Source organism: Sorex fumeus, unplaced genomic scaffold (assembly GCF_029834395.1).
Source record: "Sorex fumeus unplaced genomic scaffold, SorFum_2.1 ptg000007l, whole genome shotgun sequence".
NCBI classification, from domain to species: domain Eukaryota; kingdom Metazoa; phylum Chordata; class Mammalia; order Eulipotyphla; family Soricidae; genus Sorex; species Sorex fumeus.
Genome location: NW_026606064.1, coordinates 540,977 through 564,357, shown reverse-complemented (window position 1 = coordinate 564,357; position 23,381 = coordinate 540,977). Strand labels below are relative to the sequence as shown.

Here is a 23,381-nt window from a genome sequence, read left to right as displayed (position 1 = left end):
AGTCTCATGCCTACCAGGCTGCTGGTCTACCACTGAGCCATTCCCAGGCCTCTCTGAATCTTGTCAATGATCAGTCAAAGTCCTGTAGGATCTGGCATCTGATTTCTTTTCAGACCTCACCTCCAACCACTTTCTCCTTTCTCTGTGCAGCTGCTTGAGAACTTCAGGCTGTTCTTGAGCTTTGCAATTACTCTTCCTTCTGCCCAGGACTCTCTTCCTCCAAATCTGTGACTCCCTCCCTTCCTTCATATCTTTGCTCAAAGGTTAATGTTATTCTATTGATGTTGGTATTGTGGGTGGTTCCCCCAAGATACGAGGGATTCCTGGCGTTCCCCAAATGATGTTGGTGGGAGAGGTGGGGAGTAAGGGAGGTAATTGTCTTGATACAACGTGCTGTCATCTTCTAGATCATCTTCTATTCAAGACCACCATATTCCCAGGGAAGTCCCTGGGGGGTAGTTGGGACTGGAAAAGTCCAACCAATAATTCACATGGTCTGTATGCTAGTGTCTTACCATCTTACTGGGCACCCATGAAGCTTCACTCACAGTCCATTTGATCTATACAGCATGGGAACTGGCTTTCATTACCTGAATTCTTAGGGAACTGTGATCTCAGGATGGAGTGAGGGATTACCCTTTGCAAGAAAAGGAATATCAGTTTGTGTCTCCACCCACATTTCCAGATCTGCCAACTACTTTTGCAGAAAAGAATTTCAGAAGGAGGGGACTGGAGCAATAGCACAGTGAGTAGGGCATTTTGCTTGCATGTGGCTGACCCGGGTTCAATTCCTAGCATCCCACATGGTCCCCCAAGCACCGCCAGGTGTAATTCCTGAGTGCATGAGCCAGGAGTAACCCCTGTGCATCACCGGTGGTGACCCTAACCCCTTCCCCAAAAAAGAATAATTTCGGAAGGAGATGTATCATAGGGTGGAACAGTTTTATTTAGAGATTGAGGTGGGAAAGAGTGAAATTCATTTAAGACAAGAGCACAGGCTTTTTCCAGAGGAGAGAGAGACAAGTAGAGATGTGGGTAAACCCCCAAATGAGGAAAGTGTGCAAATTGCCTTTGCAAAGTTGCTTTTATGGGATTGCCCCCCAATTAACCCCCCACTCCACCCCCTTGGGACTTTTTATGTCTGTAAGAGTCTGTTGCAAGGTGTTATCAAACAGAAGAGATCAGAACTTTTGGTGGTCTTCTTTCAAATTCTTATCGCAGCCTTTTGTTCTTGCTAAAGTTTGTCATCTCCTGAAGGGATCCAGCCTTCTATGGAGGCTATCTTGGTATGAGAATCCTGTCAGTCCCAATTCCTATATCCCCAAGGGGGTTTGGCTTTCGTGCACTTTAGGTTACTTTAGGACTGGTGGAAAGATGTGATTCTTTAAATCACATCTTGATTTTATTAATTCCTGAGAACTCATCGGCTGGAGTGATAGCAAAGCTGTTGGGTGTTTGCCTTGCACGAGGCCGGCCCCGCCGACCTGGGTTTGATTCCTCCTCCCCTCTCAGAGAGCCCAGGAAGCTACAGAGAGTATCTCACCCTCATGGTAAAGCCTGGCAAGCTACCCATGACATATTCATATGCCAAACACAGTAACAACAAGTCCCATAATGGAGACATTACTGGACCGTTACTGGGACGTTACTGGGCCCGCTCGAGCAAATCGATGAACAACAGGGGTACAGTTATAGTGAAGTCACTGTTTTCTAACTCCCACCTTCTCTTCCCTCTGTCACTTTTGCTATGACCTTGAGGTGTACATCATGATGTGGCCTCACTGGGTGGGGTGCTCATGAGCATTCTGATTGTAGCACTAAAATGAATATTGGAGGTGTAGTCTTTGTTTTTTTTTTGTTTGGGGGGCTCGTTCATTTTTTTTTTGTTATGGGTCACACCTAGTGGTACTACTCCCAGCTCTGTGCTTGAGGATTACCCCTGGTGCTCAGGAAACCTGCACAATTATTTTTAATTTTAATTTTTTTGCATGTTTATTTTAATGATATGGAATCAAGTGATTTTTATGGGGAAGTAAGGGGAAAAATTTTTGGGAAAAATAAAAATGCAGCTGGAGGTGAAGATGTTACTATTTCTCAAAGTTTATATGCTAGTTAATTTTTAATATTTTTTGCATGTTCAAGGGATACATCTGGCAGAGTTTCTTGAGGAACCCTTATAGTGCTGGAAATCAGACTGGAGCTCCCACACACAAATCAAGTGCTCTTTGATCCCACGGACTAATTTTAATGTAGAAGTTGCACATTCTTCCCTTTTCCTGGAACATTTTCCCTTTCCCAGAATATTTCCCCTTTCCCCACTGCCTGAATGAGGTCATTATGTCCACTCAGCCCTAGCATCTGGACTTTAGAGTTCACTTTCCCTGTAAACATTCTTTTTGATCTCATTGGTTGTTGCTATATCATTCGACCTAAAACCTTATGTTTATTTTCTGCCGTTGCCCAAGGTCATCTAGTCAGTGGGAAAAAACTTGAGAAGAACCAAAGCTCTTAGAGGTGTTGGTTGACCCTCTCTTCACATTGTTACTTCCTGGGGCAGTGTTCCCTTTAATAGGAATCCATTTTAGTAGTAATGAACCAAGTTGAAGGTGCTTGTTCTCATACTGTTGTTGATCTTTTATTGAACATGCAACCAGAGAAAAGGAGGTTACTGACTCTCTGTATTAGGATTAAGAGAAGAGAAAAGGAAGGCATGAGGTCATTTTCCATATGAGAGTTCCCTGAAAAAAAAAGGGTTAGATCCAGCTGAAGAAGGTTTGAGTTTTTCAATATTTGCTCCACCGAATCTCCAAATTTTCTCCATCATGAACAAGGTAACTGCCAATGCCTGAGACAAAAAGAAAAAAAGAAAAAAAGAAAAGTGAGTCAAATGATGGTGGTGGGATTAGCAGTGGAACATTGTATGTCTAAAAGCCAACTATGAATAACTTTGTAAATCATGGTGCTTCAAGAAGTGAAATTTAGGAAACAAACAAAACTGTCCTCTCCTTGTTCGTTAATTTGCTTGAGTGGGCCCAGTAACGTCTCCATTTTGAGACTTGTTGTTACTGTGTTTGGCATATTGAATACGTCACGGGGAGCTTGCCAGGCTCTGCCATGCAGGCGAGATACTCTAGGCAGCTTGCCGGGCTCTCTGAGAGGGGTGGAGGAATCAAACCTGGATCGGTCGGGCTGGCTGTGCGCAAGGCAAATGCCCTATTGCTGTGCTATTGGGTCAAATAATTTTATGAATTCACTGAATAACGATGACTCATTTCCTACCTCACTGACATATTCCTCAAAAGAATTTCTCCCTCTCCACTTTCCCCCCACCGTTAATCTTTGGACATTATTACTTGTGGGTGGGCTCTTTATAGGTGCTCTTCCATACCTTGACTTAATGGTTTATCTTCACTTAGAAGTTGCCAGTAGCTTCTATCTTCATTGGTGGCTCTTAGACCCTGAACAGACGTGACGTAGGGTCCCCACGAGCTCTCCGTCACTGTAAAACTGTGGGAACAGTGTCAGGAATTTGGACAACCCCATATGGCAGTTTTCCAAAGTCCACTGTGCTTAAGGATCACTTGAAGCTGTTGTCAAACAATACAGTTTCCTCAGCTTCTTGCCCAGATATCATGATTCTGTAGATCTGAGCCAGGCCAGGGATCTGCGGGTGGTACAAACATTCTTGGGGATAATGCACGCCCTCTACGAAGCACTTAACTTAGTTCCATGATAAATTAGAGAAATATTCTTGTGGCTTCAGTACCCACCTCTTGTCAGGGTAGACACTTGTCAGTGAACCATTTCTAATGGACACTGATCTAGCAACCATTGTGATCCAAAAACAGAAGAAGAAAGGTTGTGCTTGTGTCCTAGACACACCATAAGTTAAATCAGAATTTTTCTTAGGAAAGAGGGAATAAGAAAGCACAATTTGATTCTTTATGCTGTTTATTTTTTGGACAACCTGGCAGGCTACTGAACGTAACCTGCCCACACGGCAGAGTCTGGCAAACTCCCCGTGGCATACCCACTATGCCAAATCATGATCACAATCACGACCATCCTGTTGTTTGTCGATTGCCTTGAGCAGGCCCCAGTAACGTCTCCTTTGTCCTAGCCCTGAGAATTTTTTAAAAAAGTGCCATAATCAAGGTTCTTTCAGGGTTAGGAGAATGAGACCCATCATTGTTACTGATATTTGGCATATTGGGTACGCCATGGGGAGTTTGCCAGACTCTACCGTGTGGGCAGGTTACATTTGGTAGCCTGCCAGTTTGTCCAAAGTAAGAATGAGACAATAAGATGTCGTGCAGCCGCATTTGCGGTTGGGAGCTGGGTTTTATAGTCTCTGGGTCTTGGCCATTGATGGGATTACATGGCACCAGGGGGCCAATTGGTGGGTGTGACCCCTGCCAATATGCCAAATACTAGTGACAATGATGGGTCTCATTCTCCTAACCCTGAAAGAGCCTTGAATATGGCACTTTTTAAAATCTCAGGACAAGGACGAAGGAGACGTTACTGGGGCTTGCTCGAGGAAATTGACGAACAACAGGATGATCGTGATCGTGATGCTGTTTATTAAAAAATGATATGCTGGCGAATATTGTCTTCCATGGAGGTAGGGGGAGGGTGGGAAAGGGGGGTATACCATGGATATTGGTGGTGGGGAATGTGCACTGATGGAGGGTTGGGTATTTGATCATTATATGATTGTAACCCAAACATAAAAGTTTGTAACTATCTCACGTGATTCAATAAAATAAAAAAAAAAGTGATATGGTCAGTGTTTTCCATTTCCTAGTCATGTTTTTCTTCTTTCTGGAAGCCCTTGAAGACAATTCTTAATTCTACGTGCATATATTTTATCTGTAGAGGATTTTCTTGAACACCTCTAACATCATTTTATTAGGCATAATACATAATTAACAATTAGGTTAAATGAGTCAAATATGCCATATTTTCTAGAGGCAAAGTTAACATCTTAATTTAATTACTTGACTACTCTAAGACGGGGGAACCTTAATCTAAAGATTTTTAATTTTTCAAATAGGTCAGAGATTCAGAAGTAGTTAAGAAACTAGACCAGTGGTTTTAAACCTTCTTCTGCTTTCAGACCAGTGAAAATAAGAGAAGTATTTCAATGGCCTTTGAGTAGGAAGTGAAACCATTATTTATAATAAAAGCATTTATATGTAATTTTTATAATAATAATACTGCAACATGACCCAAATGGAATATGTATTAAGAAGCATTTTTTTCTGAATACTAGCAGAAATGTATGTGGACTGTTATCAACATGCAAATCAGTGGTTGAAAAACACTGTTTTTGACACAAATATATGACTTAAGAGGTTCATTTGTTTAAAGAATTTTGCTGACAGAAGTTGCTGGGATTTATTCACTCATTGAGTAAACCAGCTGAAACTCTACAGTGTGATAGAAAGTGGAATGTCCAATCTACATTTTTTGATCCTGTTTGAAGATGTAGATGGATACCTTGTAGATGGATAGATAGCAAAGAAATTGAAGAGTTTTAGACCTCTTTGTTCGGTCGGCGCAGATGTCTTTTTACCGAGTCTTTCAAAACTACATCTAACACATTAAACTTAGGTTAGGTAAAGACATACCCAAATAGGGTCTCATTTTTTTTCTGAGCTTCCTCCATGACATTTAGAAAGACAGAACCATTTTTCACAGTGACAGTAGTGGAATATGTTTCATTGATTTTCACAGAGTAATGGACGGAGATATTTGAGATTTCATCAGTAGGCGTTTTGGATAGAGGCTCATGAGTGGAGACGTTGAACTTATCTGTCAAATACAGAAAAACAGGGAAGTTATTACTGCATGAACAGTGATAAAAATAAACAAAGTAAATAATCTCATATACATATAAAGTTACAGTCACAGTCCTCCCGTTGTTCATCGATTTGCTCAAGCAGGCCCAGTAACGTCTCCATCGTGAGACTTGTTGTTATTGTGTTTGGCATATTGAATACATCACGGGTAGCTTACCAGGCTTTGTCGTGAGGTCGAGATACTCTCGGTAGCTTGCCAGGCTCTCCAAGAGGGGCGGAGAAATCGAACCTGGCTCAGCCGGGCCGGCTGCACGCAAGGCAAACGCCCTACTGCTGTGCTATCGCTCCAGCCCCAGTCAGTAGTCCCTTATTAAACTATCTTACCTGATCCTTCTCTTCTTGGAAATTTATGCCAGATTATTGACATTTATTTATTTATTTATTTATTTTTGATTTTTTGGGTCACACCTGGCGATGCACAGGGGTTACTCCTGGCTCTGCACTCAGGAATTACCCCTGGCAGTGCTCAGGGAACCATATGGGATGCTGGGAATCGACCTGAGTTGGCCGCATGCAAGGAAAACGCCCTATCCGCCGTGCTATCACTCTAGCTCCCAGATCATTGACATTTAGAGGTTAAACATTTGTCCAAGGTCCATAAACTTATAAGTGACTGAATGAGGAGCAAGCAAGATAGAAGGGAAAAAATCTTCCTTATATCTCTCAGCAAACCAGTTTTTTAAAAATAAATGCTGCAATTTTTTAATAAATGATCTATGCTGTAATTTTCTTTTTTTGTTTGCTTTTTTGGTTGCTTTTTTGTTGTTTGTTTCCATTGAATTTCAGCAATGCACAGGGATTACTCCTGGTTCTGCACTCAGGAATTATTCCTGGTGGTGTTCGAGGGACCATATGGGATGTTGGGAATCGAACCCAGGTTGGCTGCTTGCAAGGCAAACGCCCTACCCACTGTGCTATCGCTCCAGTCCCTATGCTGAATTTTTCTTATTTGACCAAATTTCTTCCTCACAGATCTTATTTTCCAGAGGGATCATTCCCCATGCATAACAGAGAGTCAAATTACTTTGAATTGGATTGATGCATGGAGCAGCTCTTGGATCCAAGAATCAGAAAACACCCTTTTGGATCTGGATTTTTCAAAACAAATTTTTAAAATCAGCATTTGAACCAAGAATGACACCTGCTATCCTATTAAGAACAGATTCTCAGGGAAACAAAAATTCTTGAAGACAGAACTCAGAGTGAGTTCTCTGTAAGACTGTTGCTTTTGTTGTTTACCTGGTCCCTTTTGGTACCCAGAGCATCAAAATCTCATCTGCTTTGGGCATGATGCTGAAAGGTAAAAGAGATTGCTTTTCAGTGCTCTACCTGAATCATAGACACAAGACGAATCTTTGTTAACATCCAAGTAAGTCTTTCCCAGTAGGGCCGGCAAGACCTGGGCTGCAGCAATGGGCAAAGAGAATGCTCCTTGAGAGACTTTTTTGAGTACCGTGTCCAGAGTCTGTTGGCAATTCCAAACTGTCCCATGTTCATTGTAATCATTCGATGAGACAAAAAGAGCCTAAGGAGAGAGAGAGTGGATAAATGACAGAAATAAAAGTTAAATAAGAGGAAAGCTGACAGCTAATGAATTCTGTAAATATTGACTTCAGAGGGGGAGCTTTAGACAACTAAGATATCTATCAGGAAGTGTCCAAACTAGTTTGGGTGAAGTGGTAGAGAATGGCTTAACAACACAAGCTATAATATAGGACCAGTACTTGGGGCTGAGTCCTGGCCCTGTGCTCAGGGATTACTCCTGACAGTGCTCAGGGGACCTTATGTGGTACTGGGAATTAAACTAGGGTCAGCTGCTAGGCAAGGAAAGGGCCTTGACCTTGGTACCACCTCTCTGACCATCTTTGGTTCATGCTTATAAGAACTGCATGATTTAATTTTTGTTTTTCACTGCTTCATAAGAAAAGACATAGCTTTCGTTTAAATAGTACTGCCAAAATAAGAAAATGAATCTGATCTGGAGAATAAACAACAGTTAAATATCAGTATGGTTATGATACCAGTATGATATAGAACAATAGCTGTGCTAGAGGAGGCCCTCAAGAAATATTGTCAACAAAGAATCATGAAATGAGCCCTAATAATAAATGACCACCTTGTGTATGGTCTTTTAGTAGAAGAAGAGCTTATAAGCATTTAATGGGACTGAGGAAAGTCTTTATGGAGGAGAGAAATGTGAGACAGGCTTTGGTGGTGCAACGGCATTTTAGTATATGATGCGAGGAGGGAGGGGAGCACTCTGCTGACAAGGATCACCATGACCAAAGATGCTCAAATAGAAATGGCATGTAGCTCTCGATTCTGCTGTGAATTTGCATCCTATGTAGGGCTTTGAGACAAGACCAAGGTCATGTTCCACCCCAAAATTTCTGTTTTAATTAGTTAGTGTGTTGTCTAGACATTTATGTTTCCTAAAATCCCTCCAGGTGACTCAAATTGCAGTCAGAAGGGGGAAACTATTATTTTCTATTAACTTCAAACATAGGAAGTTGAATCACATGAATAGTAACAATAACACAGGGAACTTTATCACTGGATCCTTGCTTATATCGCCAGCTTTATCTGGTAGTTTTTTTCTAAGAACCCTGGGCTGACCATGCCCAATGCATTGATCTTCCTAAAATATGTAATGTTGGCTCATGCCTTTTGTTTTTATCCTTTTCTCTTCTATTCCTTTTAAAGTTCTCTCACTCTGAATTATTTAAAGGGCCTTTTTGTTTTACCCTGTAAATCTGCCCTGAAGGTTTTTTGTTTCTTATCCTTAGGCTTTATGTAAATCAGTGAGTGAATATACGAATAAAATCTCAGACCAAGGAGTGTATCCATGAAAGTGTAGCTACTGAATGTAAGTTTTGAAACCAGCTATTTTGGGTTACATTTATTTCCACCACTTTCTGGATTTATAATGGTAGGGAAACCCTGGCTCTGACTCATGCTCTTATTTTAGGGAATGGAGGTTATAATTATTTCCTCATTGGTTTGCTTTTTGCATTAGAGTTAACATCAATAAATACTAGCAACTATTACTGTCACTTCTATTTAATGCTTCCATAGCATTTTGGGAGGAAAGATGGGCACATAATGACAAAGTGTGGTAAAGTGTGAAACTGCAGTCATAGAATAGTATATTAGTTGTAGAAGACTCTAGAGCTTTATAAAACATTACAGCACTGTAGCACTGTCCTCCCATTGTTCATTGATTTGCTTGAGCAGTCACCAGTAACGTCTCCATTATGAGACTTGTTACTGTTTTTGGCATATTGAATACGCCAGGGGAGCTTGCCAGGCTCTGCTGTGTGGGCGGGATACTCTAGGTAGCTTGCCAGGCTCTCTGAGAGGGATGGAGGAATTGAACCTGGGATAGCCATGTGCCCTACCCACTGTGCTATCGCTCCAGCCACAACATAATAACTATTTATAATAATATATATAATCGCTGTCACTGTCCTCCAGTTGTTCATCGATTTGCTTGAGCAGGCCCAGTAATGTCTCCATTGTGACAATTGTTACTGTGTTTGGTATATCGAATACATCAAAGGAACCTCGCCAGGCTTTGCCATACAGGCGAGATACTCTCAGTAGCTTGGCGGGTTCCCAGAGAGGGGTGGAGGAATCAAACTTGGGTCGGCCATGTTGGCTGCATGCAAGGCAAACGCCCTACCCGCTGTGCTATCGCTCCAGCCTATATATATATAACATGGTAACTATATTATATTATTGTATTATATAATAATATATTAAACATTATAGACAGACAAACCTTCATAGAAGCTTTGGATATGGAAAACTGTAGGTTGCAGGGAAAGGGAATCACATGAGTAAAATACATATCAACATAGGAAATGAAATTAATAATGAGATCTTAAGAGGTCAATAAAAATAGATAAAGGTGTGGTTTTCCTTCCATGACACCCTTCTCTGTCTTCTATTTTATGCTCTGACTTACCTGCATAGCTTCTCCGGTGCTAAATGTGTTTCCAATGAGACCATTGTCCTTTTTCTCAGCCAAAATCTTTTTGACCAGTAGCTGTATATAGTTATTGATACCCGTTAAGTCTGTTTGTATCTGTTTATTTACCACACTCTTCTTCATACAGTTCAGTGCCAGGACAGCGATTGCACCAGTGTCTGTCAGGAAACAGAGCATCGTTGATAGGAAGACCACCCATCCCTATGTTCCTTGGGTTGAGGGCTTTCCTAAAGTATGGGACTTTCAGTGTTCCAACAGACACATCTCTAGGAAATGGTCAGCTATGTTATTTAAGGATGGAGAGAAGGATACAAAGCAGTCATTTGTCAACATTATCCTTTCAAATATTGCAAGACTGTTTTAATTTGGTGAGTTTCAGGGTACTCAGTTCCTCTCACATTGGTTTTAGGTATGCATGGTGAAACTGGAGGTGTATACACACATGGATAGCCTTTCATTTTTACATTTTAGTTACTATTTTCTTTTTATCTTTTAGTCATAATGGCAAACAAGTTGAGAAAACCCAGGATGATATGCCAAAATATTATGTCTGTATGTAATATGTCTTTGAAATATTCTAAGATTTCTACTAGATGGATGAGAAAATGACACTGAATATAACTGTTTTCCAATAGAACTTTGTGTTTGTTTTCCTTTTTTGGTCACACCTGGTGATGCACAGGGGTTACTCCTGGCTTTGTACTCAGGAATTACTCTTGGTGGTGCTCAGGGGATCATATGGAATGTTAGGAATCGAACCCGGATCGGCTATCAAGGCAAACACCCTACCTGCTGTGCTATCACTCAGTCTCCCAATAAAACTTTTGGAAATAGGGAGGATAAGGGCTCATTACATGGTTTCCCCTGATTAGGACTCTATATTATAGGAAAAGTATAGAAAGTTTCACATTCGTCTTAATTATCTTGAGATACTGAATAGTGATTTACTTTAAGTTTCTTAGAAAGGTGAGCTTGGATCTGGATATATAGGAGATGAACACCAATACCCATTTCTACAAGGGGTTTTCTTTCAGATATGGTAGTTTTGGGTTATAGTGGAAAATTTCTTAACCTTTTCCATAGTGAATGTATATCCAATTGTCCAAAATATGGGCTTTATCATTGAGGAGGTTTTGTTAAAATAAATCCACACATCCAAATTGTTCCAATAATAGAAACAGTATTAATTTCTTCCTTTCACACTTCCTAAAATATCTTATATGAACATTTCATAATCTAATGTGATTAGATAGAATAGCCTTTATTTTCAAAAATAAACTTATTCATAGATTTATATAATTTTACATAAATTATGTACATTTACCTATATATAAATATGTACTATTTATGTAAAATATATTGATACAAAACTCATTTATACGTTACCTATGTTTATATGAAATTTATATAAAATATATTATATAGTTATATAAAATAAATATACAAGGAGATGAGGGGAAAGAGGTAGACAAATCCAAATATTTACTTCAAGCTAAAAATCAAAGGTCTCGCAGAGAAGACCTTATTCCAGGAGTGATCTCTGAGCCCAGAGCCAGTGGTGGTGTCCTGAGTATAAAGGGAATTATGTTTAGTGACTCACCAACTGAGAACTGGCCACCAAAATAATAGTTTTTATTTTCAGGCATCAGGAGTTGGACAACTTTGGTGACTGAGTACGTTCCGTTGAAAAGGCATAAGGCCAAAACAGCCGTGCTGAACTGGTAGTAGTTAGTCAGTGGATTGCCTTCGTGTGCTTCTGGCAGAGAGAAAACAGTATTTGAGAGAGAGAGAAGTGCAGAACAGTAAAGCATTTTCAATTTATTCTTGTAGTATCCCGCCCTCACAGCAGAGCCTGGCAAGCTCCCTGTGGCGTATTCAATATGCCAAAAACAGTAACAACAAGTCTCACAATGGAGACGTGACTGGTGTCCGCTCGGGCAAATCGATGAACAACGAGGGGACAGTGCGACAGGACAGTGCTACAGTGCTAATTGCTAATTTTCGGAGGTGTAATCCTGATTCTAACTCATAGAATCAGTAGATCTGATATATAAAATTCAATTTATTATTTTATAACATGGTCGCTGAGTTAGGAGGAGCACAGCTTTCCCCCCTCCCAATCTTGGGCGATTTCAATAGTAATGTGCTAAAATGACAAACACAAATTGAAGGCCATCCTGGAAAAAGGCGGGAATGAAGATGAAGAGCTATAGGATACACATAAGGGGAAGGGTTGGAAAGAGAGGACAGCCATGAGGGTGCTTGCTTTGTACACGGTTGACCTGGGTTCAATCTCTGACACTCCATATGGTCCCGCAAGAACCGCTAGCAGTTATTCCTGAGTGCAAAGCCAGGAGTTAGCCCTGAGCATCAGCAGGTATGGCCCAAACATGAATCAGAAAAACCCTCAGTAAAAAATGTGCTGTGGTGGGGCTGGAGCGATAGCACAGCAGGTAGAGCGTTTGCCTTGCATGCGACCGACCCGGGTTCAATTCCCAGTATCCCATCTGATCCCCTGAGAACCACCAGAAGTAATTCCTGAGTGAAGAGCCAGGAGTAACCCCTGTGCATTGCCAGGTGTGACCCAAAAACAAAACAAAAAATATGTTGTGGTGTTAAAATAAAAGCAATCCACCTCACTAGCAACCATCACTGTATGGTAAGGCTATTCTCTGCCGCCCCCCACACACCCCCACATCTCACACCTCTCAGTGATACAGAAATTTGGCCACCTCTAGCTCTTATTTATTATTTGGTTTCCCTCTCCGCCCCGAGCAGAGCCCCGACAGTTGAAGACCTCCAGGACCCAGTCAAAGTCATGCTGAGACCACTCTCCACACACTTGGACAAGGAACTGGCAGGGGAACCCAGGTGTGCGGGACCCAGGGCTGAGATCTCCAAGCCTGCTCGGTTCAGGACTGGGCCTCCTCCACCCAGCTCCCCCACCTTCCAGTAGCTAGACAGTTACACCCACCAACTGCCGTGTAACCTATCAACGGCCATCCAGAGACTATAAAACCAAGCTCCCGGAAGTGACCTCTTATTCTCTAGTTCTCACTCTCAGAGAACCCGGCAGGCTACTGAGAGTATCATACCTGCCTATATGCCTGACTAGGAACACCTGTAAAGGAGATTAGGGGCTGCCCCAAAAGCCTCCATCCATCTCGGAGAGCCCGGCAAGCTACCGAGAATATCCTGCCCACACAGCAGAGCCTGACAAGCTACCCGTGGCATACTCAATATGTCAAAAACAGTAACAATGAATGGTCCTCATTCCCCTGACCCTGAAGGAGCCCCCAATATGTCATCGGGCTACACCTGCATGTGTCAGGGACTAATGGAGACGTTACTGGGCCTGCTCGAGCGAATTGAAGAATGGGGTGATAGTGATAGTGATAGCTCTTATACTAATGAGGAGAACTTTTGTATTTATGACATAACATCTTATAATTTTGTTTCTTGTATGTTTCATACTAGTCTAAAATTTAGGTTTCCGGCTTGGTAGAGGACTTTGTGTTGTGCGTGCATGCGTGTGTGTGCGTGATCACTTGCACAACAGTTCTTTGCGTAATGTCAGTGCTCAGTGAACATATTTGAAAAGGTTTACGTTGCCTGTGGGATGAGGAAAGAAGGGAAAGTTATTTGCAAAGAGGAGTGAAATAAGTGGAATGAAGAGCAGGAAGGAGTGACGGGAAACTTCCTACAGCTTTGAAAAAGTGGAGGGATAGGACTTTCGAAGGTTTCCGGACATTTGATTCTTACCCATATTTTCTATTTCTGCTTGGAATTTCTTTTCCAGTTGAATAACAAGGTGAGGATCATATCTAAATGAAGCATTGGGGTTTTGACATGCTCCCAAAGCCAAAGTAATTAAGGCAAGCTGTCCTGAGGTTAAATCTGATCCTGAAAAAAAATTAAGTTTTATCATTCATGTACATTTAACAAATTTTTTATTTTAAAAATTTATTTAATTTTTAACTGAATCACCACGAGATACACAGTTACAAAATTGTTCATGATTGGGTTTCAGTCATATAATGTTTCTTTCACCTGTCCCTTCACCAGTGCACATTTCCCACCACCAGTGTTCCCAGTTTCCCTCCTGCTTGTGATTCTTTTTTGACCCTTTGTCTTCTTCTTTGTGATTTAGATTGTTTGTCATATCTGTCTTCTGTTCCATTCCATACTGATATTTAACTCTTTGTTTATTCCCCAGATCAGATTCATTTTCTTTTCTTTTTTTTTTTTGGCAGTACTGTTTAAACGAAAGCTATATCTTTTCTTATGAAGCAGTTAAAAAAATTGAATTGAATCATGCAGTTCTTATGAGAATGAACCAAAGATGGCCAGAGAGGTGGTACCAAGGTTAAAGCCCTTTCCTTGCCTAGCAGCTGACCCTAGTTTGATTCCCAGTACCACATAAGTTCCCCTGAACACTGTCAGGAGTAATCCCTGAGCACAGGGCCCAGGACTCAGCCCCAAGTACTGCCAGGTGTGTGCCCCCAGTTAAGTAATTGCAAAATAAGAGAAGTAAGATAAATTGTAAAGCCTTGGATTTTTGTCTTTGTGTGTGTAATCTTGCTAGGAGAGTAACAATTAACTTGTTTATTTTGCTTACAGAGTAACAAAACTCCCAGACACCTTATAATTCTAATAATAATGTGAAGCAGGAAGCACTTTTCACACTTATTAGAAAGTAGAGGTTCCTTTTGGTGTGAAAGATTTAAGTTAGAGTCAGATTTCAACCTCAGTTTACATCTCTATGCTCCATGATTACCCCTCTATTGTCAACTTCCTTCATTTAGTCCATAAATGAAAGCTATATCTTTTTCTTATAAAGAAGTAAAAAAAAAAACTGAATCATGCAATTCTTATAAGCATGAACTGAGAATGGTCAGAGAGGTGGTATCAAGGTCAAGGCCCTTTCCTTGCCTAGCAGCTGACCATGGTTTGATTCCCAGTACCACATAAGGTCACCATCTTGTTTATAAAGCATGGTAAGTGGAGAAACATTTACAATTTCTTGTGTTTTTGCTTTTTTTCTCTATTAAAGAAACATAGTTTTTAGGACTGAAAGAAGTTAGACCTCTTCAAATTCCAGGCAATTAATATTGTTGTTTTTTTTTTCTTTTGGGGATCACACCCAGCGATGCACAGGTGTTACTCCTGGTTCACGCACTCAGATATTACTCCTGGTGGTGCTCAGGGGACCACATGGGATGCTGGGACTCTAACTCAGGTCGGCCTTGTGCAAGGCAAACGCCCTACTCACTGTACTATCGCTCCAGCCCCAGGAGATTAATGTTTTGAGCCTCGAGTTTTACACAGTTATGGTGGAGGTAGCAGAGATACTCTGGACATACAAGTTTAGAATTTCTGGAGATACTTTTTATAAAGGCTGGAGCGATGGCACAGTGGTAGGGCATTTGCCTTGCGCGCAGCTGGCCCGGCCAGCTGGGTTCGATTCCTCCGCCCCTCTTGGAGAGCCCGGCAAGCTACTGAGAGTATCTCGCCTGCACGGCAAAGCCTGGCAAGCTATCCGTGATATATTCAATATGCCAAACACAGTAACAACAAGTCTCCGATGGAGACATTACTGGGCCCGCTCGAGCAAATCGATGAACAACGGGAGGACCGTGACAGTGACTTTTTATAAGTAAATTAAGCCTTTTTTTCTTTTTTCAAAATCTTGCAGAAGGGCAGGGTGCTTGACTTACAGGAAATTGACCCAGATTTGATTCCTGGCACCACATGTTGTCCCCTGCATACTTCCAGGAGTGAACCCTGAGCACTGAGCCAGGAATAAGCCCTGAGGACTACCAGATGTGCTCGCCCCCAAAAACGTCTTCCAGGGGATAAGGACTCTGACCTTTTCTTGCCACGCTGTCTTGGAGTTGTTGGATCAGTCGCTGATCGAGGCTTTGATTATGAATCCCAACAAGTCTGAGGGACAACAGAATATTAGCAGCTTGCACTCCTTCGGTATATTTGGAATTGATTATTGTGCTCACCAGAGGGTTTATATGGAAGTACTGCTCTTTGCCTATCTCTGTAGCAGGAGAGAAAAAGGAACCAAAATATTAGAAAATCTTAAAAATAGGAACAGGAGTGACATAATAGCATTGAGTAACATATATGGCACAGGCATATATCAACCAGTGGTGATGGTTTCTGAAACAACGCAAAACGTATCTATTGCACCTGTTTTGCGATGTTTTGTTCATTTACCAGCCAGCATGGAAGTATTTCACTAATTTGACAATTGCACAAACTTCCCCTTGTGAGCTGGGAGCATAGTAGTCCTGTAGACAGCTCTATTACCAATCCATGATTCTGAATATGGGGTCATTGGGGTCTTCACTGAGATAAAACACACATCAGCTGTTATTGTCCTCGTACTTCCTGGATTCAGTTATTTCACCTTCTATGTCCTTTCCTTCAGGTTAATACTGAGAGAAAGAAGTAAAAATATCTGTATAATATTGTCAAGTGGCCCTAAAGGTGCATTTTCTGATTGCTCAACAGACTGGGAATTAAAAAAAAAAATCTTAATTTGTCAGTACCTACTCTGAATACATCTAGGTCCCAGGAGTGAGGACTGGAGAAAAACACATTTTACCATGGAAGTAAAGAGAGCTCAAAGTTGCCCAAGAATTGCTACACACACATACACACATACACACACACACACACACACACACACGTACGCATGCACATGTGCGTGCATGCATGTAATTGTTAGTTGTTGCTAGGGACCAAACCCAGGGACTCATGCAAGCAATTCATTGACTCTACTGCTGAGTTATATTCTTGGTCCCAATCCTTTATACTTTTAAATGTTTTAAAATGCATTTATACTAAAACATATCCTCTTATAATAACAAATATTCCAGTATGTTTATGGCTTATATTTAAAACAAATAAACTCTGCCCGTAAACCCAAGAAAATCTTACCCATCTCTATATTATTTCACAGGTGAGTGAGATAGTTGGAAATAAGAATCTTAGTTCAGCCAGTTCTTGGCTGGACTCTCTGCTGTTTGATTCATGACTGTAGGTAAGTTGTATACTTTTCTTGACCTTGAGTTTCTTCATTCTAGAATGGTTATTATAATACCTACTTATAGTTATTAGGTAAAAAGCACTTTATAAACTGTAACACTTGTATATATTGTTACATCTAACCCAGTGGGAGTTCCTATCACTATACTTAGTGAACTCAAGAACTGTGATTTTCACTGACCACCTTATTTTACTATAAAAGAAAGAGTCAGGAAGGTCATAATAAAGTAATTGTTGAAAGGTCATGGCTTGTAGCAGGTACAATTCAACTATTGTGAGTCATTTACTGTGAAATTTTGTGGAACCGTCCAGCTCAGTATATATATATTTTTGGCACAGAAATAGACCTTTTCATTTCCTGGTCAACAACTCAAATCAGCTTCCTTGGCCAAGAAAGACAAAGTGAATTATAATATAATTGTAAGTATTGTTTACAATGAACAAAAATTTCATTGGAAAGGAACTCTAGAGGCCCTTTATTTGTAAATACAACAGAAGAGATGATGGAACAGGATTAAAAATTAGAGTTGGAGAATCCTGTGCTTTAGCTCATAGGAGTACATGTCTTTCCACTGTGGTATTGATCTTTTTTTGTTACTTATTTTACACACCAGGAAGATGTGGCTGCCTAGGATAGAATTGTTTGAAACTTCAAATCCAGGGCAAATATTTACAGAAGTAAAACTAAACAACAGGAACTACAAAATCAAAAGCTTCTGTATGGTAAAAGAAAAACGGGCTAAAACTAAACAACAGCTGAATGGAAGAAAATATTTTCACTCAACACATCAGATAAAAGGTTGATATACAGGATCTCAAGCGGGCCCAGTAACGTCTCCATTGGAGACTTTGTTGTTACTGTGTTTGGCATATCGAATACTCTCGGTAGCTTGCCGGGCTCTCCGAGAGGGGCGGAGGAATCGAACTCGGGTCGGCCATGTTGGCCGCTTGTAAGGTGAACACCCTACCCGCTGTGCTATCACTCCAGCACAAGGATCATCATCAACAGCAACAACAAAAATCTAAAATCCCCATCAAAAAATGGGGAGAGACAGACTGGAGCGATAGCACAGTGGGTAGGGCATTTGCCTTGCATGCAGACAACCCGGGTTCAATTCCCAGTATCCTATATGGTCCCCTAAGCACCGCTAGGAGTAATTCCTGAGTGCAGAGCCAGGAATAACCCCTGTGCATTTCTGGATGTGGCCCAAAATGCAAAAAAAAAAAAAATGGGGAGAGAAACTGAACAGACACTCTCTGAGAAAGATGGAGGGATGGCCAACAGGCACATGAAAAAAAATTCTCATCATCACTTATTATTAGGGAAACCCAAATCAAGAAGACAATGAGATGTCATCTTATATGTGAGAATGTCACATGTCAAAAGTACTGGAAACAATTTCTGTTGGCAGGGATGTGGTGACAAAGGAACCCTCATCCCTGCTAGTGGGAATGTTGTCTGGTCCAGTTCCTATAGAAAACAGTGTAAAGAGTACTCAGTAACCTCAGAATTGAGCTCCTATATGACCCAGCAATTCCACTTTTGGGTCTCTATCCCCAGGACATTAAAAAGAACATATGTACACCATTATTCATTGCAGCACTAAGTACAATAGCTAAGATTTGTAATCAACCTAGATGTCCAACGACAGAATCGTTGACATGAAGATGTGGTAGATATACATGATGGAATCTACACAGCTCTAAGGAATGATGAAATCATGCAATTCATGTGGCGACATAGATGGAACTGGAAAACATCATGTATAATGAAGTAAGCCAGAAGAAGAAGTCTAAATACAGGATGATATCACTTATATTTGGCATTTAGAATTATCGAATGAGTGAAAGCAATGTTTCAAAGGGGAGGAGGTGCTACTCTGATCAAACTTGGCCCCAAGTATAGGGAGGAGAAGGAAAGAAAGAGTGGAGGGAAAGGAGAGAAGAGACAGATGAGAAGTAATGGGGACAAGGTGGTGTTAAGGGATGATAGAGTCAAATATCTGATCATGATCATGACCATCCTGTTATTCATCGATTGCCTCGAGCAGGCCCCAGTAACATCTCCTTCATCCTAGCCCTGAGATTTTTAAGAAAGTGCCCTATTCAAGGCTCTTTAGGAGAATGAGACCCATCATTGTTACTGGTATTTGGCATATTGAGTACGCCATGGGGAGTTTGCCAGACTCTGCCATGTGGGCAGGTTACATTCGGTAGCCTGCCAGTTTGTCCAAAGTAGGAATGAGATAATAAGATGTCGGGCGGCCACAAATGCGGCCGCACGCTTCCGGGAGCTGGGTTTTATAGTCTCTGAGTCTTGGTCATTGATGAGATTACACGGCACCAGGGGGCCAGTTGGTGGGTGTGACCCTCGCCTACTGGAATTTGGAGGATCTGGGTGGAGGATGCTCAGCCCCGATCTGAGCAGGCTTGGAGATCTCAGCCCCGGGACCCGCATGCCTTTGTTCCTCTGCCTGTACCTTCATAGCAGAGTCTCCTGCCCCCGCGGCTGACTGTCCTCGCCAGGGCCCCTTGGAGGGGAGCGGGTTGAGTTTTCCTCACCGCCCCGACCAGGGCTCCGGCAGCCGAAGACCTCCAGAACCAGCCACCACCATGCTGAGACTACTCTCCACACACATGAAGGTACCGTCAGAGGAACAAAGGCATGCGGGTCCCGGGGCTGAGATCTCCAAGCCTGCTCAGATCGGGGCTGAGCATCCTCCACCCAGATCCTCCAAATTCCAGTAGGCGGGGGTCACACCCACCAACTGGCCCCCTGGTGCCGTGTAATCCCATCAATGGCCAAGACTCAGAGACTATAAAACCCAGCTCCCGGAAGAGAACAGCGCAGAGTCTCCTGCCACCAGTGCCTGGCTGTCCTCGCCGGGGCCCCTTGGAGGGGAGCGGGTTGAGTTTTCCTCACCGCCCCGACCAGGGCTCTGGCAGCCGAAGACCTCCAGAACCAGCCACCATCATGCTGAGACTACTCTCCGCACACATGAAGAGTCAAATATACAAACCACAAAAGTCAACAACACTGAAGCCAATAGGCCCAAACTTTAACAACCAAACTTGGAAAGATGTCTGTGAAGAGGGCAGGCTGGAGGCAGGTGAAGGGTTACAGGGTATGGGAGGGAACTTGATGGAGGGAAGTTGACACTGGTGATGGGATCAGTGCTGCAATATTGCATGTCTAAAACTCAACTATGAGTCACTGTCACTGTCACTGTCCTCCCGTTGTTCATCAGTTTGCTCGAGCGGGCCCAGTAACGTCTCCAGTGTGATACTTTGTTGTTACTGTGTTTGGCATATCGAATACGTCAGGGGTAGCTTGCCAGGTTTTACCCTGTGGGCGAGATACTCTCGGTAGTTTGCCGGGCTCTCCGATAGGGGCGGAGGAATCGAACTCGGGCCGGCCATGTTGGCTGCGTGCAAGGCAAATACCCTACCCACTGTGCTTTCGCTCCAGCCCCCAACTATGAGTAACTTAGTAAATCACAGTGCTTTAATACAGAGGTGTGGAAAAGATTTACAAAAGAGAAATCATGACCCTGACAAACTACACCCAACTTCAAGAAATCACTTGCTTCAATCCCCACTCTGTATTATCCTCAATGATGAAGCGAAATAAAAGTCAGAAACATTGGATCATTCAGTACAAAGGAGTCAGACTAAATCCAAATCCTGGTTTCTTTCTTCTACTTTATTATTTGAAAAATAAAACCACACAGGGGCCAACACCCAGAAGAGAAATGGTGAGGTGAAGGATAGCATTGGTTTGTCCTTCCAGCCTTGCCGCAGGGAGCTTAGGTTGATTGGGTTACTCCCATCACAGTGTTCCCATTCCTCTGTGTTTCTTTGTAACTGCTTTCTTTGTGCTCTGTTGACTTATAAATATTGTTTTTCTCTTATCCTTAAGAATAAGGATAAGAGTTAACTTTGCATAGTTAATTCAGAGCAATGTCCTTTTGGTATATATATTTTAGACAGTTAAAGCTATGCTTTTGTGACTTGGGCATTATTTGACTTTGAATGATATTTTCCTCCTGTACATCTGTTTTCCTGACTTAAGCCCCTGTTTCCCTTACTCCCTAGAACCCCAAAAGCAGGGTCCCGACGAGGGATTGGATAGACCCAGGGCAAGCTGTGAGCTATGTGTTACCCTGGCATCAAAATGGGCCAGGTCAAAGTGCCATAATACTTAACTATAAGTTAGAAGCTTGGTCATGGACAAATGCTGTAATGATCCAAAAAGTAATAACTAGATTTGGATCCTGCTAAGGTTAGGAATGATTAATCCGGCCTGAGCACTGTAGTCTGAGATGTTCCCTGGAGAGCCACCCTACAAATTTAATGTATCTCTTACTGTGTCCATACAAAAAGGACATTGCTCTGAATTAACTAGGCAAAAGAAGGGAAAGAGAAAAACATTACAAGTCAACAGAGCACAAAGAAAGAGGTTACAAATAAACACAGAGGAATGGGAGCACTGTGATGGAAGTAACCCAATAAACCTAAGCTCCCTGCAGCAAGGCTGAAAGGACAAACCAATGCTATCCTACAATGAGGTTTAAATAAAAGTTCTGTAGCAAAAAACAAGCAGAAAACTGTGTCTTGAGACCTGCAAACTCTAATGCCAAGACAAATATTTTCATTATTTGAAAGAGATTATTAACTTTCTCTTCCCCCTGTGAGTTATAAAGGGCTAACCCCCAAACCCACGAATTTAACTGTAGAGAAACAGATTGTGTCTCAAAATCTTGTGCTTCAAGAATTTCTGGGACCCTGAATTTTCTGATTAAAAATGAGCAGGACTTCTGCAAACCTCAGCACCCAAAAGGGGAGAGAACAAAGGGAATGCCCTGCCACAGAGGCGGGATGGGATGGGGGATTTGGGGGGGGTGGGAGGGATACTGGGATCATTGGTGGTGGAGAATGGGCACTGGTGGAGGGATGGGTACTCGATCATTGTATAACTGAAACCCAAGCACAAAAACTTGTAAGTCTACAACTGTATCTCATGGTGTTTCACTAATAAAAATCAAACAAAACAAAATAACATAAAATAAAAATGAGCAGGAATGGACTGTGATGGGGAGGGAGGCTGTCACAGAGAGAACCTGAGCATGAGGAAGAACCGGGAGCCACAGTGAGGCTGAATCTAGGCTCCTTCCTAAAACAAGATACATTCTGGAACTTAACTCACTATGTCCTGCTACCTTTAACATGAAGTCCAACCACATATAGAACTGGAGTAGGATCTTTCCTTGGATAACTCTACATAGGAGCCCTCAGGAGTTTATCCCCTTAGAGTAGCTTTAGCTCAAAGAATACTCACCACAGATCTTGCACAGTTGGCTTGAAATGAGAGAAAACAATAGGAGTGCCCGTAGGGGCATCTGATGGTAGAGTCTCATCTCGCCAACAGGTGGACTGGGATAGTGAAGGCTCGATCAGAAGTTTACGGGGTGATAGAGGGAGGGTGATGAGAGATCCTCCTTCGGATTGCCAACACCTCTTTCACTGAAATATTGAGCAACATCAGGAGGTGTAGTCAAGTGTATCGTCCAAGTAATGTGATAAACCCGGAAGAAGAAAGGTAGGATCAGGGAGAATAAGGAAATCATTTTTATTTGTTTTCTATGCCAAACCTCTAGGGTTCATATTTCATACTGTTTTTTAGCCCTATGAGAATGACTAAGTAGCTGTTTTAAGTTTTGTTTCCCTCTTTCCATTTCACTTCAGTTATACCTCATTTATGTTTCTGAGACTGGATTCACAGCATATAAAATGGAAGTAGACGTTATAAGACTAAAATTGGAGCAGACAGGACCAAGGACCTTGGCACATAGCTAGATCTTTTAAATAGTGGCTTTTTAAATTTTTTACTTTTGGGGGGGTCACACTGGCATTGTACAGGGGTTACTCCTGACTCATGAACTCCAGAATTACTCCTGGCGGTGCTTGGGGGACCATATGGGATGCTGGGAATCGAACCTGGGTTAGCCACATGCAAGGCAAATGCCCTACCTGCTGTGCTATTGCTCCAGCCCCTGGCATAGTAGCTCTTTTTTTTGGGGGGGGGGAGGTCACACCCGGCAATGCACAGGGTTTACTCCTGGCTCTGCACTCAGTAATTACCCATGGTGGTGCTCAGGAGACCACATGTGATGCTGGGAATCAAACCTGGGTCGGCTGTGTGCAAGGCAAATGCCCTTCCTGCTGTGCTATTGCTCCATCCCTCTGGCATAGTAGCTCTTGATCTATGATTTTCTCCTTAAACTGGACACCCAGAAAGTTTGTCAGCCTAGGAGGAAAAAAAATGTAGAAATGTGCACCACATGTGAATTTTTGCCTTGTCAGGGAAAATGCTTCATGTTACATGGAAGAAGTGTTGCATCACAGAGTTTCCCCCAAGAACTATTAGTAGTTTGGCTTTAAAATGTTTGTTCTGCATCACCAAG

The 23,381-nt window shown here is 42.1% G+C and overlaps 1 protein-coding gene across 1 annotated transcript; it reads right to left on the bottom strand.

The window, feature by feature from the left end:
- Positions 1-2,743: 2,743 nt before the first annotated feature.
- On the bottom strand, positions 2,744-22,334 carry TCN1 (transcobalamin 1). Its single transcript, XM_056139096.1, has 9 exons — positions 22,256-22,334; positions 15,725-15,904; positions 13,618-13,758; positions 11,456-11,611; positions 9,832-10,013; positions 7,189-7,389; positions 5,634-5,812; positions 3,389-3,507; positions 2,744-2,845 (listed from the first exon to the last, which is right to left on the bottom strand). Exons 1-9 carry the CDS (start codon positions 22,332-22,334, stop codon positions 2,784-2,786), a joined length of 1,299 nt encoding a protein of 432 aa, XP_055995071.1. The 3' UTR covers positions 2,744-2,783.
- Between the last annotated feature and the right edge of the window lie 1,047 nt (positions 22,335-23,381).